Genomic DNA, 14,011 nt, shown 5'->3' with positions numbered 1-14,011 from the left:
CACATTTCAAAAACCACATCTCAGTCAACATTACGGTACCGCCGTGACGAATTCTGCTTGGGGGAGCGCGAATCTGAGTAAGATTATTGTGAAAATAGAGAAAAAACAAAAAACAATTGCTCAATTTTTATTTAGAAATTACAATTGGTTCTTCTTTTCAAGTAAAATTTGTTCATCTGAGTAAATCCCATATTCATTACGAACAGCCAAACAGAAAAATAGAGAGATGAAAAAAAAAAAAATCCATAGCGCAATGATCGTGCTTACTAATTTTAGTGTAGCAGTATTTGCCAATATCCTACACTGAGAATGATAAGGTATATCATTTGCTATTTTCTTCTAAAACGTTTTTTACATGGACTTCCAAAAAAAATAAACATATACTAATCATAATAAAATTTATTATTCATTGTATATGATTTTATATACATACACAGAAACGTTTCATTGTTAATAAATTATTCATCCATCTAAACAATTTTATGAAATAACAGTAAGTACATAAAAGTGAAATTTATATGAACTTTTTCAATCCTTATAATTTTTCCACTATAATTAATTCATTTATTCCAATAATTTATGCATAAAAGTCACAGTTTATCAATTTTATAGTTTAAATTTTTGAAAATATTCCAAAATAAACACAACAATGGCCAGAAAAGTACCAGCAGCCCAAATTTCAAAAATTCCAATAAGCTGATTCAATGGTATACCTTGTGGCCCTGACAATTTGGCTTTTGTAAAATGAAAAACTCGCCTTACATATCGATATTTCTTGTAACGTTTTTTATTCAAATCGATTAAAACTTTTGAAATTAGGCCTGATTCTTTGTATTTTTGTATTAGATTATTAAATGGTCCCAGAAATGAAGAGCCCACTTTGAAAGCAAAACCACTAAAATATTCAATAAAACATTCTGAAGAAGCTTCAAATTTCCTTAGGATCTTTTTATCGATTAATTGTTCAAGTGGCAGCACAAATCCATTTTCTACTTGGGCTCCCCAAAGAATATATTTACCTTTGCGCAAAAGGGCGTTATATGAGTCGAAATTCTTGGCATATTTTGCTCTGACTGACCATCTGGCATGATCCTTATTCTGTAAAACCCAAATCTGGTTGAACAATAAACTTTCTGTAAGTACAATTATTACAATTCTAATTGTAAACTTCAATTTTACGCTTGTATTGAACTTTACTGGACATGCATCTGTATAACAGAAGGCTTTAATTATCAGCTGGCAAGTAAATTGCTAATTAACTTCTGTCTCTCTGCGCCACCATCGAATTTTATTATTTTCTATCGCTACTTAAACTGCGAATAATTTGTTCCATAAACAAAACCCAATCCAAAATTAATAAATATCGATACAGCCATTTTCAAGAAAACTTATAAAATTACGAACTTGTTCTGTAAAGTTGCTCTTCGGTCAATAGATTTTCTTTTTCAAATTTGGGATTACATCAAATTTCAGACTATGAAAGGTATCCTATTCTAAATTGGCACTTTGAAGGGAAATTGTGGTCCCTGAGAACTACTAAATAGTGTTCAAAGTTCAAAGAAAATCATTGAAGCTATTTTAAAGAAAATCCCCCCCCCCCATAAAAGTGAAAAATTCTTTAGAATAACGACGAATTATCGATTGAGCGATTCTGACCGAATGGTTACTATACCAACATCGAAATAAAAAGTTTGTTTCTTCTGTTTTCAAAATATTGTATATTGTTGAAATTAATGCAATATTTGCTTTAAAAAAAATGGAAAAGAAAAAAACACTTCGAGGCGGACATTTTCGGAGAAAAATCTGACATCGAAATTTTGACATGTCCTTATTTCTTTTCTCACCAGTAATACGAGAATGTAAAATTTAAATAAAATAGATTTTTACTGTCAACACTGTAATAATACTTTACCGCAACATTAAACATTTCCTCAGTATCCGGCTTTTTAACATAAATCCAAGTATATTGTTCCCTTATAAAGTCATCAATATTATCAAGTTTTGGCGAATATAACTGAGTGGCTAGATTTGATGATAGACTACTACTAAATGATGTGGTAATAATCACGGTGAAAAGAGCCCAACTGAAGTAATAGATAAAAAAAAAAAAAGACCTTGTATTATTAAAATTATTCTTACTCAATTAATTATTATGCGTTATTTGATATATCTATTAAACTGAAATTGAATTCCTACCAAGTAAGAAGATATCTAGAAGGTCCTTGGTGTTCAGTGGATGAAGGGATGCTAGATAGCACTAGTATAGATACCAGCTGTAAGAAAGATCCACCTAAGCCATAGTATCCTGCAAATGGTTGAACTGTTATGAATATATTCTATATTCATATTCAATATCGAATTACGTATCTACCATCCGTGTCAATTCTAACGATGAAATGTATGGAAATAATTATTAATGATAGAGGAGCAAAACCAAAAAAATGGTAACAACTCTCAATCGTATTATTATATCTTGAAATCTTGTACAAAAAAAGTTCGGCGATCAACCACATTTATAGATTATTTTTTTTTGTCTTTTTACCATTAGAAATACTCGTTTTGAGATCGAAAAATTGGTCTACATATGTATGATATGGCGCATGTTAAGTGTGTTGTCAAAATTCCAAGAGCCTAGAACTTATGTTCAAAAAGTGTTTAGAATGTTTTTTCTGAGTTTATCATTTTCTAGGAAAACTTGTGACAAAAGTTGTAACAAATGTTAAGTTTTGGGGCGATTGGTTCTGACTATCGATGATGCTTAATCTAAATTAGATTTTTTCTGCGAATTTCAAGTTGAGACACAGACGATTACGCGATTATTAGCTTTAATTGTAAACGAATATTGATCAAATATTTTAAAGGAACACACAGTCCTTTTTATACTTACTAGAAATTCCTTGTGTCTCTAAAATACGTGACGATAAGATTGTCACTCTTTGTAATACAAACGTAGTCAATCCGATGGATATGGCAATGGTAAACCACAGATCATTTGCAAACGGTTTGAATATACCATACCATTCAGTCTGTATTGGGCGCGGCCTGGGCACCAGAAATCGAAAACATAATAGCATCAGCGATTCTGACATAGTCAGTTCACTTTTACGCCTTTTAAAGGAATTCAACAGGCAACAGAACGCCAAGTCTGTGCCATTATCTCCAGGGTCTTCCAATGTTTTTTCATACCATTTATCCACTGGAAATAGCGGGTTAACTAGCTTATTTACATATGATTTTGGGGTGTAGATTTTGTAAGTAAGATTTAGTCGTGCTGCTATTTCTTTGAAAATTATCATTTCCGCTCCTGCTTCGAAACCTGCAAAAAAAAAAATGAATAATGAGTACTTTATTTACTTATATATTCCAAGAAAGAGGGAAGACTTAGTTTTTTTAAGCCAAGGTTGGTTAAGGTCACTATAAAACACATCTTTAAGCTGTGTTTACACCAATCATTCTTGGTGAGCATGCTCTTTCCAATCCCTTTAAGTTCACCTCCTTTAACTTTTATTCGAAAAATTTATCCAAGAAATTTGATTAAGGCATTTAAATGAAAGAGAATGAGGTGTTTTCCACTGTATTGTAGTTAGTTATCCACTTAAAATAGAATTGAATCTTACGACAGAAAATTAAGTGAAATAGAAATCTGCCTTACTTGGTTTCCCTTCGCTGTCTGGAGGTCCTATTTTTGAAAACATCGAACAGTTGTAAGTTAAAACTTTAATAGTTCTACCGTGAAAATCCATCTGGTTTTCCTAAAATGCAAGACAAAAAAAAATCAACTCATTTAATCCTCATTGTTACTATATAAGTGATAGGGCCGCACATTGTATTATAGTGGTTCTACAATTGACACTGCAATTGTTACGATAGTTCAATTACATTTCTATTCGTACAAGAATTCGCCAAGAAACAATATCTTAAGTTCTATACTGCTCTCTTTACTGGCTCTTAATCATTTTGTACAGTTTCTCGTCTCTAAATTCATTTCTGATAATCCACCAAACTAACTGTGAACGCACTCGCCTAAAGAGGAGTGAAAATAAACTGATCGATATATATTGATCGATCGATTAGAAGTGCTAACGCTGGGTAGTTTATCTCCTGTTCGCCATTTACAACTTCACACATATTTACTTGTTCTACTTATTTCTTTACAGATTGTAAATAACTAAATAAAATGAATAAACAACTAACTTGGTCAGTCCATTCACCCGATAGATCTTCAATTAGATTAAATTTTCTCAATGTTTGACCCATCCTGAATCCGACGGTATAATTATCAGGTGTCACTATAAATACATCTATATTTCCAAAAATATGGGCTTTTTTCTAAAAAAAAAAAAAATTGTGTGTACTCTCTCGGAAATAGAAGAATTTAAAGAAAAAAGAAAAAGAAACAATTTCTTACTAACCATAGCAAATTGGGTAACTAAATATCTGTGACTCTTCACAAAGATCACCAATCTGTTTTCAGCATATAAAGGAAGTCCATCAATCAACTCTGGTACTTTATAAATATTCTGTGATATAACTACGAACGCTTTACATCTCATTTCCATTGTGCCGGTATCGCTGACTATTATTGGTCGTAAAGTATTTGTTTGATGGATATCTTTCAGGAGTGCAGCAGAAAATGGTGCTCCATCAATGATAACCTAAAAAGCAAAGGACCTGTTTGAAATATGTTGCAAGGTAAGTCAGGAATTCCTGCCAGTATGTCACTCTTTTTATATTAAGCTGGGTACGAAATGGTAAAGCTAAGTCGTTGAAATTTCAGATGGATTAATTTCTTTGAATTAAGTCATTAAAAAAAACTTTTTACACGTAATAGTTAAAAACCAGCATAATTGGATTAAATACCCCATTATGAAAAAGCGGCATTAACTGTTTAATTTTGACGAAACTAAATCAAGTCCCCTGGTTTTGTCGAAATAAATTGTCAAATTTAAACACTATAAAATGAAACTCAGGATCTCTAAACCAAAAATTTAATGTTAATTTCTTTTGAAAAAATTTTCCTGTGAAAAATGATTTGAAATGTTCTATGCCCTCAAGTTTTTCAGTAGGATGCTAGCTATTTAATGATTCCATGCCAATATTATTCTTAAGATTCTTATGCAAAGAAATCTTGATCGAGATATCGATTTTTATTTCTTTGATAGTACGCCATTCTCGAAGTAAAGGAGCCAATCATTGGAAACAAAAAAACAAAAAAATGATAATGGTATTAGATCGAAGCTGTAAGTATGTAGCATCAGTACAAAATTTCTTGAATTTCTGCTGGATCAATTTTGTAGATCAATCTTCTGGTTCTGTACCTAGTTTTTGATTCTCTAAAGTCGGGAATTTCGGAGCAAATAATTGTAATTTTTTTTTCAATAATCTGAAAAAAACTCACACGTTCTGGTTGGTCCTTTTCTGATGACTTAGAACCGTCAAAATTGAGCCTAAATCTGTCTAAAAATTACGTTAAAAGAAACATCATTGGAAACATGTTCGGAAAAAATCTGTTCAAAATGTAGTAACAACCAACCAACCTGTATGTTTTTCTTACATATTTAATTTCCATAGAGTTATGAGTTTATACAGTATAATAAAATGGCACTAAACAGGAAAACAATTACCACTTCCTGTCCTAGGAGTAGCGATATCATTCTGATTGGCACGGTGGTCACACTTAAAGCACGATGTAGCCTACCAAATTGCAATACCATTTTTTTTTTAAAAAAAAGATACTAATTGTTACAATTTTATGAAATTTAAGTAAATTTTATTCCATAAATTTATCGAATAAAATTGTAACATAAATAAAAAGTTACAACAATATCACAAATATAAATTTTGTAGATTTAATCACAAAAAAATTAGTTGTAACTAATAAAACTACCATTGAAACTTGTACAGTAATTATTAATCTTTCTAATTGTATCTTTTCTAGTATTCACAACGACACATTCAACTAAAACTCTTTTTTCTGTGGCAGTTAGACACAGTTTTTTATTCGTACTATCCTTTGTTTATCTTCATTATTACTTGCTTTTATTTGATTTTCTTGCGCACTACATCGATTTAGTCTCTACTGAAGGTCACAGTGCATACACTGGTACCAACATAATATAATAATAATTTGTATTTGCAATGAAAAACAATAGTACTTAACAAAACAGATAGAATAGCTTAAATAAACAATGAATACGAACAGCTGTTCTTCAAAATTTGTCAAAATAAAAATTACCTTCACCACTAACACTAACTAATAAAACTACCATTAAAACTTGTACAGTAATTATTAATCTTTCTAATTGTATCTTTTCTAGTATTCACAACGACACTTTCAACTAAAACTCTTTTTTCTGTGGCAGTTAGACACAGTTTTTTATTCGTACTATCCTTTGTTTATCTTCATTATTACTTGCTTTTATTTGATTTTCTTGCGCACTACATCGATTTAGTCTCTCCTGAAGGTCACAGTGCATACACTGGTACCAACATAATATAATAATAATTTGTATTTGCAATGAAAAACAATAGTACTTAACAAAACAGATAGAATAGCTTAAATAAACAATGAATACGAACAGCTGTTCTTCAAAATTTGTCAAAATAAAAATTACCTTCACCACTAACACTAACTAATAAAACTACCATTAAAACTTGTACAGTAATTATTAATCTTTCTAATTGTATCTTTTCTAGTATTCACAACGACACATTCAACTAAAACTCTTTTTTCTGTGGCAGTTGGACACAGTTTTTTATTCGTACTATCCTTTGTTTATCTTACGTCATTATTACTTGCTTTTATTTGATTTTCTTGCGCACTACATCGATTTAGTCTCTCCTGAAGGTCACAGTGCATACACTGGTACCAACATAATATAATAATAATTTGTATTTGCAAAGAAAAACAATAGTACTTAACTCCAGCTGCTGACCCCTTAGATTTTCTCTTCCTAGGAGCTTCTTACAGCTCACTGTCCGGTGATGGACAGTGTTGTCTGTAACGAGAGAACACTGTCCGGAGGCCGGCAGTGCACTGGAAAAAGCTCCGGGCGCCAATAACCATAGATGTTGACGCGCCTTAAATCATTAAAAAAAAAAAAAAAAAAAATAGTACCTAACAAAACAGATAGAATAGCTTAAATAAACAATGAATACGAACAGCTGTTCTTCAAAATTTGTCAAAATAAAAATTACCTTCACCACTAACACTTATAAGTAAGCATTTGTACAAGAAAGAAGCTAGCCATGCTAAAGAGGGAAGAAAAACGGGAAACTTTGTGAGATCGATTGGCAACAAAACAGGTGCCGTGTATCACTCGGATCATCCGCGTCCAATGGAAAACTTATCAACTTTCCCAAAAAGAATGTTTCAGATAAGAATTTATCCATGTTTCGTGTATGAAATTAGTTTATCAGGTGAAAAGAAAAACATTGAAACCATTTTGAGAAATATAAAAACAAAACAAAAATTTTGGTTCTCTTGTACAAACTTTGCCCATAACCTTTTTTTGGACTTCTCAGATGTTAGCGAAATATCAAATTTGAACACAGCAATTCTTCGTTTTTAAGTTACTGTGGATAAAGACATCCTCTCGAAAAGTGGAACCGCAAAATAATGAGATATTTACAACAGTGTCTGAGAAAATAAAATATTTCATTTTTTTTTTTTTATAACACACCTACCTGCATACAGAGAAAACCACTAAGTGTATATGAGAAAATTTTCTCTAAGGAGGCAATTCTATCTTCGTGTACATCGGCGACGTCGTCCATAGCTTTGTACAGATCATCACTACCTTTAGATACGCTTAGACTTAGATAAATCATTACCAGTGTACATAAATTAGACATTTTTATTTTTGCCTATCTTTTATGTTAGCACAATGGCAACTATTGTACAAATAACTTGAAAAATCTGATCTCTGTACTTTGAGCATTATTAAAATAAGAGAGAGAAATAAATTAGAAAAAACATGCAATTCCAAAAAAAAAATCAGATCTTGACGAATCATGCGAACAATTTTTAGCAACAGATTTCAATCAAAATGGTAGATTTAATAACACATTTTGAATACCTGCTAAGATATCGTGTTCATAATTACATTTATCTATACGCTATCAGATTTTAGTCGACATCTAGTTGAAGAATTGATTTATTTATCTGCATTATTTAATTAAAACTATATCTAGTTTCTTTCATTTCCAGTTAGAGGTAGTACTGCAGGCAATCGGGTCAAATCACCTAACGCATTTCTAATCGATTGTTTCCGATGAAAACTGAATATCGTAAATTTCTTACGATCACTATTCATCTTCATAAAACTAGAAATGGAAGGCAAAATCAAAGTTTTTATAAATAAAAACAAAACTAAAAAATCAGAACGCATTAAATTTTCTCGAAACTTTAATTATATAAATATTACATAAATACATATAGTTCTAATCGATAATTTAATAAACAGTTCCAATCGATAATTCAATAAATATTTCCAATCGATAATTTAATTAATCACCAATACCAATCGGGGTACGTTTTATATTATATACTCGTATGTATAACTTTACTTTTGTGTAATCTTTCAAATAGAACAATTAAAAAGGCAACACTGTATCCTATAATTAAAATGGTAAATATACCTTTCAGTTCTTCCAAAGTTAAACTTTTAAAATCTTGTTGTTCAATAATGCGTTCAGGTTTACGAAGTTTATAAACAGATTGTTTGAATATAGCCTTATGTCTGATTTCTAAGTCTGTGATATGCTGCACAAGACCAGATTCCACAAAATATCTTATATATCTATTGATAGCTTGATTGAAGATGGAACCTTCACGCAGTGCAAATGCTATAAAGAATTCTATTAGACGTTCGTTTGTAGTTACATATTTTTCTAGTAAATCTTCTTGGATAGCATCGTCAAACAAATGGAAGCTGTCATTGATTTCATAACCAAGGATCACTTGTTTGTCATCTTTTTGTAAAATTTGGTTGAATTCTTCTGTACAGTTTATATATTCAATCTGAGACAGCCATCTTTTATGTGTGTCATCCTGTCAACAGAAACGTACAGCATTCTATATCAATAGGATTAAGGTGGGACCAGTTCAGTCATTGAAAAAATGTTATATAATTTCCCTACAGTCTTACATTATTATTGAAAACAATGTAGAAAGAGAACGGTTTTCTCAAGGTCCAAGTTAATCCTTCTTGTAGGAAATCTTCAATTGTGTTCACAGATCTACTATAGGTTGGAGCAGTTAGCTTGGAGACCAGACTACTAGAAAAGCTTGTGGATATAAGCAGCGCAAATATGGCCCACCTAGAAAATTAAAATGCATATTACAAAATAGCTTTTAAAAGTTGCGAAAAGTGAAACTGAATGTTTTCAATGTTGTCTAGAGCAGATTTTTTATCGACCATGGCCCAAATCGAAGAGGGTATAAAATCGATCGAAACTGCCACTTTTTGACAACCAACAGACCAAGTCACAAACAACAAACTATTGAATTCTGTTATTTAGCAAAAATGGCACCACATTTTACAGACGCCATTGACTGAACCAGTATTTACCACCGTACCATTGAATCTTTCTAGGCTCCAGGGGGTTATATCGCCCACTGTAGGAACCAATGTTCCTAGAGCATTCTCAACAACATGCAGTCAGAGCTTTACGATTGGATATAATTGCCTATGACAATCAGGGCACGATTACAAAAACTGCCTTATTCTCACGAAGATCACTCTCGGAGACTCGACGATTTATTTTTCCTGATAAAGCTATTCTTCTATAGTATTTCTAAGATTCTAGGTTACGAAGGAATCCCTGAGGATCTGGAGCATCTAATTCTAATATCATCACCTCTCAAATTTGGGGATGGAAAGCTTTCGGAAAGTGAAAAAATTATCTCTCTCCATATGTATCTCCAGTCTTTTTACCAGGTTAAGTAGAGATTTAGAAATCTGTGGGAATGGATAATTTGACCAAATCTACTTATTCTACTAAGCAATTGCAATAGTAAGTAAAAAATAATTTTACCACATAAACAAATGTCGCTGTGAAGTTTGAAGTGGATTAACTTTGGGCCAAGATCCAAGCACCAGCATACCGTAAAGTTGAAAGAATGCTCTTTCTAAAGATTTCATGTCTGAAACAAATAAGACACTGATGTCCATTCTGAAATGGATTATTTGATTATTTCAATATTTTCCAAACAAAGGATTATACATTGCTTCTGTTGGTTTTTTTAAAAACTATTTTTAGCGTACAAATGCAGTTTTTTTTTATTTCTTACGATTCATCATTTTCAATTACCGAACACTGCCTCCAAGATATGCACAGAGAGAAATTATCTGCCCGACGAGAGCGTGTGGCTACGAATTCTTCATTGTGAGGGCTTATCGTGTATATCACACAGCCAATTTGATTAGAACCACCATACAACATGCTCTGTAATTTTTAGAGGGGAAGTTCGTACGCCAATTACGACCAGGCGTTTCGTTGTTTTTTATATTTACTATGTCAGCGCGTTTTCATTTTCAACTACGACTCCAGTTTTAAAGTTACAGACGAGTGAAAAATCATAAAGATTCGTGATGAATTATTTGTAAAATCTGAATAAGACACTGATTATAATTTATTTAAAAATGAAAATTTAAAAGATTTTTTTTAAATGTAAGGAAAAGAAGGGGTGGAAGGAAGGTTGTAAGAGTGAGAAATCCGCTTGCGTTATCAAGTTGTACGAGTTGAAGACGTTCTTTTGATTAAAGTAGTAAATAGCACGGAATTAAAAGGGTTTGTTTGTTAATGTTACGGATGATTTTGGGATTGGAGGTACAAATGGAAAAGTTGAAGTTAAGATGTTATAAGAGTATATTCCTTTTTGTGAGTTTAGTGACTTTTGCTGTTGAATAAAGTTGAAAAGTTGAATAAAGCAGTGATTTTTTGAAGTTATTTTAAATAAAAAAGCCTTCATTAATATAGTAAATATCCGCTAATCAGAGATATCCATGTTATAATAAAAATGGAATATCAATCTTAGGCCCTTTGAACTAGATAAAATAATCTCGCTAAGCTACTGATCGGAATTCAGTAAAACTTTTACGGATCTAACCTCTTTATTTGAACGACGTCAAACGAAAAGACATGGATTCAAAACGATTAGAAGATAACCTGCTATTTGACTTATTATAAAAAGAACATTTAAACGTATGCTTATCACGGTTTTTCACTTAAAGATTTGAAAGAAACATACAAACAAATCAGCATTTAAATTTTATATTTTATAAGTCTACTTACTTTTTCCCCTGATGTTGCTTTTGGTTAATTTCCATGTAGCGTACAATATAAGCGTATAAACTATCAGCGTAATAGCAATTACGCTCCATAAATATTTTTGAAACAGTTCAAACACTCCATACCAGTGACCCATCAACCTTTTTGGTCTAGGCACCAAAAACATCAATTTAATGGCTCTAAAAGATGAGGACATTACAATACCGCTGTTTACTTTATCCATGGATACCCATAATCCACGGATTGCAACGTCGGCTCTTTGTTCAGCTATATCGCCCAATATCCCAGTTTTCCAACGGCCATTCTCTTTAACACCAATACCTTCCATTGATAGACGCAACTTGTAGGTTAAATTCATTCTTTTGGTCATATCTTGAAATAAGTTCAACTCAATGCCACCAAGTTCAGCTAAAAAATTAATAAATACAATACAAGATTTTAAAAAAGACATTTAATACACATTAAATAATGTACGAACTCATATATCTTTATAAAACTAATTTGAATTTAATATGTAAGAAGTGGGAAATGGTAGCACATACTGGATTAAAAAGTGGACGTCGGGTACGAATCTAGCAGCTAGCTCACAAATTTTCTCTTCCTAAGAATGTATACGTTAGCATTTCGATAAAAATAAATAGATCGATATAATCGTATGTGTTTCACCAGAAGTTTTCACAATAGACGAGCCAGCGCTCTGGTAACAGAACGCTTTTGCTTGAGTTGTATCACGCATCATACACGAGAGTGCACCACTTGATTTGTTCTAGGAGGGAACTGATTGAGCTTCGTATTTAAATAATACAAAAAAACGTCATTTACCTGGTCGAGAAGAATCATTGGAAGGCCAAATTCTTGTATATATTGAGAAATTGGTTGTACTAACCACGATTTCACGTCCGGAGAATTTATAGATTCCGTCGTACTGAAAAAAAAAATATTTATAATTTTAAATTTAACAAATTTACGTAACAATTAACAAGTATAGTGCTTAAAGACTAACATTTCTTTCCCAGAAACTCTGGTTCATGTCAATCTTATGAAATCGTCTGATAGGTTGTACCATCCGATAAGCATTTGTCAAATTCTGCGTTGTTACGATAATCGCTTCAGCATCGCCAAATTTTGTGGTACCATCCTTGAGGAAGGAGGAGGGAATAATTTTAGTAAATATAAAAGCATTAGTGTTAAATATTTTTTTTGAAGATAATTATTCATCTTTTTGAAATCTCAGTGCATTGTTTTTCAACGTGTATTATCATCAGGAAAAAAATCAGGTAGCCAGCAGAGAAGGAGCCACTATAGAAAAGGTTATAGTGCGCGAGGTTATATACCTTCGGCAAGTAAGAAGATAATAGAATATGACCTTTACTGAGGTAGGTTCCAACCGACTTTGCAAAAACTAATGGTAATAAACAATAAACACATCCGCGGACTGTTAGGTGGGCCACCAACAATTCCTGCAAAGTTTATAAAAATAACGTCTGCCAGACGTCATTAGTTGTCTGCAGACATCCTAAAATTTAACCCAAAACCATGTAATATACTAAATGTTACGTTATATCCCCCACTTACCTTAAGAAATCTGTGAAATTCATTATCAGTAGTCTTGTAAATTAAACACAATATACGATCGGCAGCCCAACGAGGTATCTGTACCAACAATGATGGTAGTTTGTCTAACTTCTTTGCCAGCACCAGATGACTATGACATCTGTTCTGCACTTCTTGGATGTTTGCTGTGAACAATGCTGGAGACTGGTGCACATTATGCAGTGTTTTCAGTATGATATTAGCAAATATTGAATTATCATCTGTCACCTGTAAAAGTAAAGTCTAGTTTGAAAACCCATATGTATTTCTGGGAAAACCACTTTTGATGAACTCAACAAAAACGTGGCACACTCAAAATTAGAAAATCTATTCTAATTACAATACTCAAACGAGGTTAGGAAAAACTAGAAGAAAAGAAATTGGGTTTGAACAGTTGCATCCAATTTTCTCTTACTGGAAAATCTATAAACCAAATTTATAATTTTTTTTATCGAAAACAAGAGAGAGACAAATATTATGAATGAATCAATTAACCTCGCCATACCTGTGGCCACTTCTCCTTTCTTTACCCCTGAAAATACATTCAAATGAATATCTTCATTTCAGTCTACATCTTCTGTCACCAAGCAGACAACTGCAGTTTCTCTTGCAAAAAGGTAACTTAATAGCGGTCAGCTGGATTTGAACTCAGGTTTTTCTGTGCTTACTAGATTGCCTAGCCTATTTCTTAAAACTCGATAATACTCTGTACCAACATACCTGAATACAATTACTTCCATGAAAGCTATAAACAAACGGTCGCCATAATTCTTTATTTAATAAAATTAATTTAATATTTGTATTATGCGTTATATCGGCCAATGAATTCAAAAACAGCTCACTACTGTTTACACAAACAAAAATTAACAAAAAATAGAAACAGCTGATGAACCTTAACATCTTATTAGGCGAACAGCAAATTGTTCGTTAAATTAGCTGATAATTTATTTAAAAAGGCCAACACACTAGTGAACAACTTTTTTCTTTTTTTTTTAATTATCCGATTATCGTGAAGTTATATCATAAGATATAACTTTTATAATAATTAAGGCTTTGTAATAATAATATAAAAAAAAGGGAGTCAATTGAATACAATATATTTTTAAAGTGTTTTTCCATTTTT

At 31.9% G+C, this 14,011-nt stretch overlaps 1 protein-coding gene and 1 long non-coding RNA gene across 2 annotated transcripts in view; one reads left to right on the top strand and one right to left on the bottom strand.

The window, feature by feature from the left end:
• Window positions 1-14,011, top strand: part of LOC141455220 (uncharacterized) — a 150,438-nt gene that overhangs the window by 15,767 nt on the left and 120,660 nt on the right. The window lies entirely within an intron of this gene.
• On the bottom strand, window positions 134-13,848 carry LOC141455243 (uncharacterized). Its single transcript, XM_074130156.1, has 16 exons — window positions 13,609-13,848; window positions 12,871-13,116; window positions 12,299-12,433; window positions 12,118-12,220; window positions 11,299-11,703; window positions 10,039-10,147; window positions 9,150-9,321; window positions 8,546-9,052; window positions 7,687-7,866; window positions 4,413-4,655; window positions 4,195-4,329; window positions 3,653-3,752; window positions 2,888-3,316; window positions 2,197-2,305; window positions 1,913-2,084; window positions 134-1,098 (listed from the first exon to the last, which is right to left on the bottom strand). Exons 1-16 carry the CDS (start codon window positions 13,786-13,788, stop codon window positions 607-609), a joined length of 3,717 nt encoding a protein of 1,238 aa, XP_073986257.1. The 5' UTR covers window positions 13,789-13,848; the 3' UTR covers window positions 134-606.

The sequence above is a fragment of the Rhodnius prolixus genome, unplaced genomic scaffold (genome assembly GCF_049639745.1).
Source record: "Rhodnius prolixus isolate KJV_2025 unplaced genomic scaffold, Rpr scaffold_33, whole genome shotgun sequence".
Classification (NCBI taxonomy): domain Eukaryota; kingdom Metazoa; phylum Arthropoda; class Insecta; order Hemiptera; family Reduviidae; genus Rhodnius; species Rhodnius prolixus.
The sequence above is the reverse complement of the archived record's forward strand: the minus strand, read 5'-3'. Positions and strand labels throughout refer to the sequence as shown.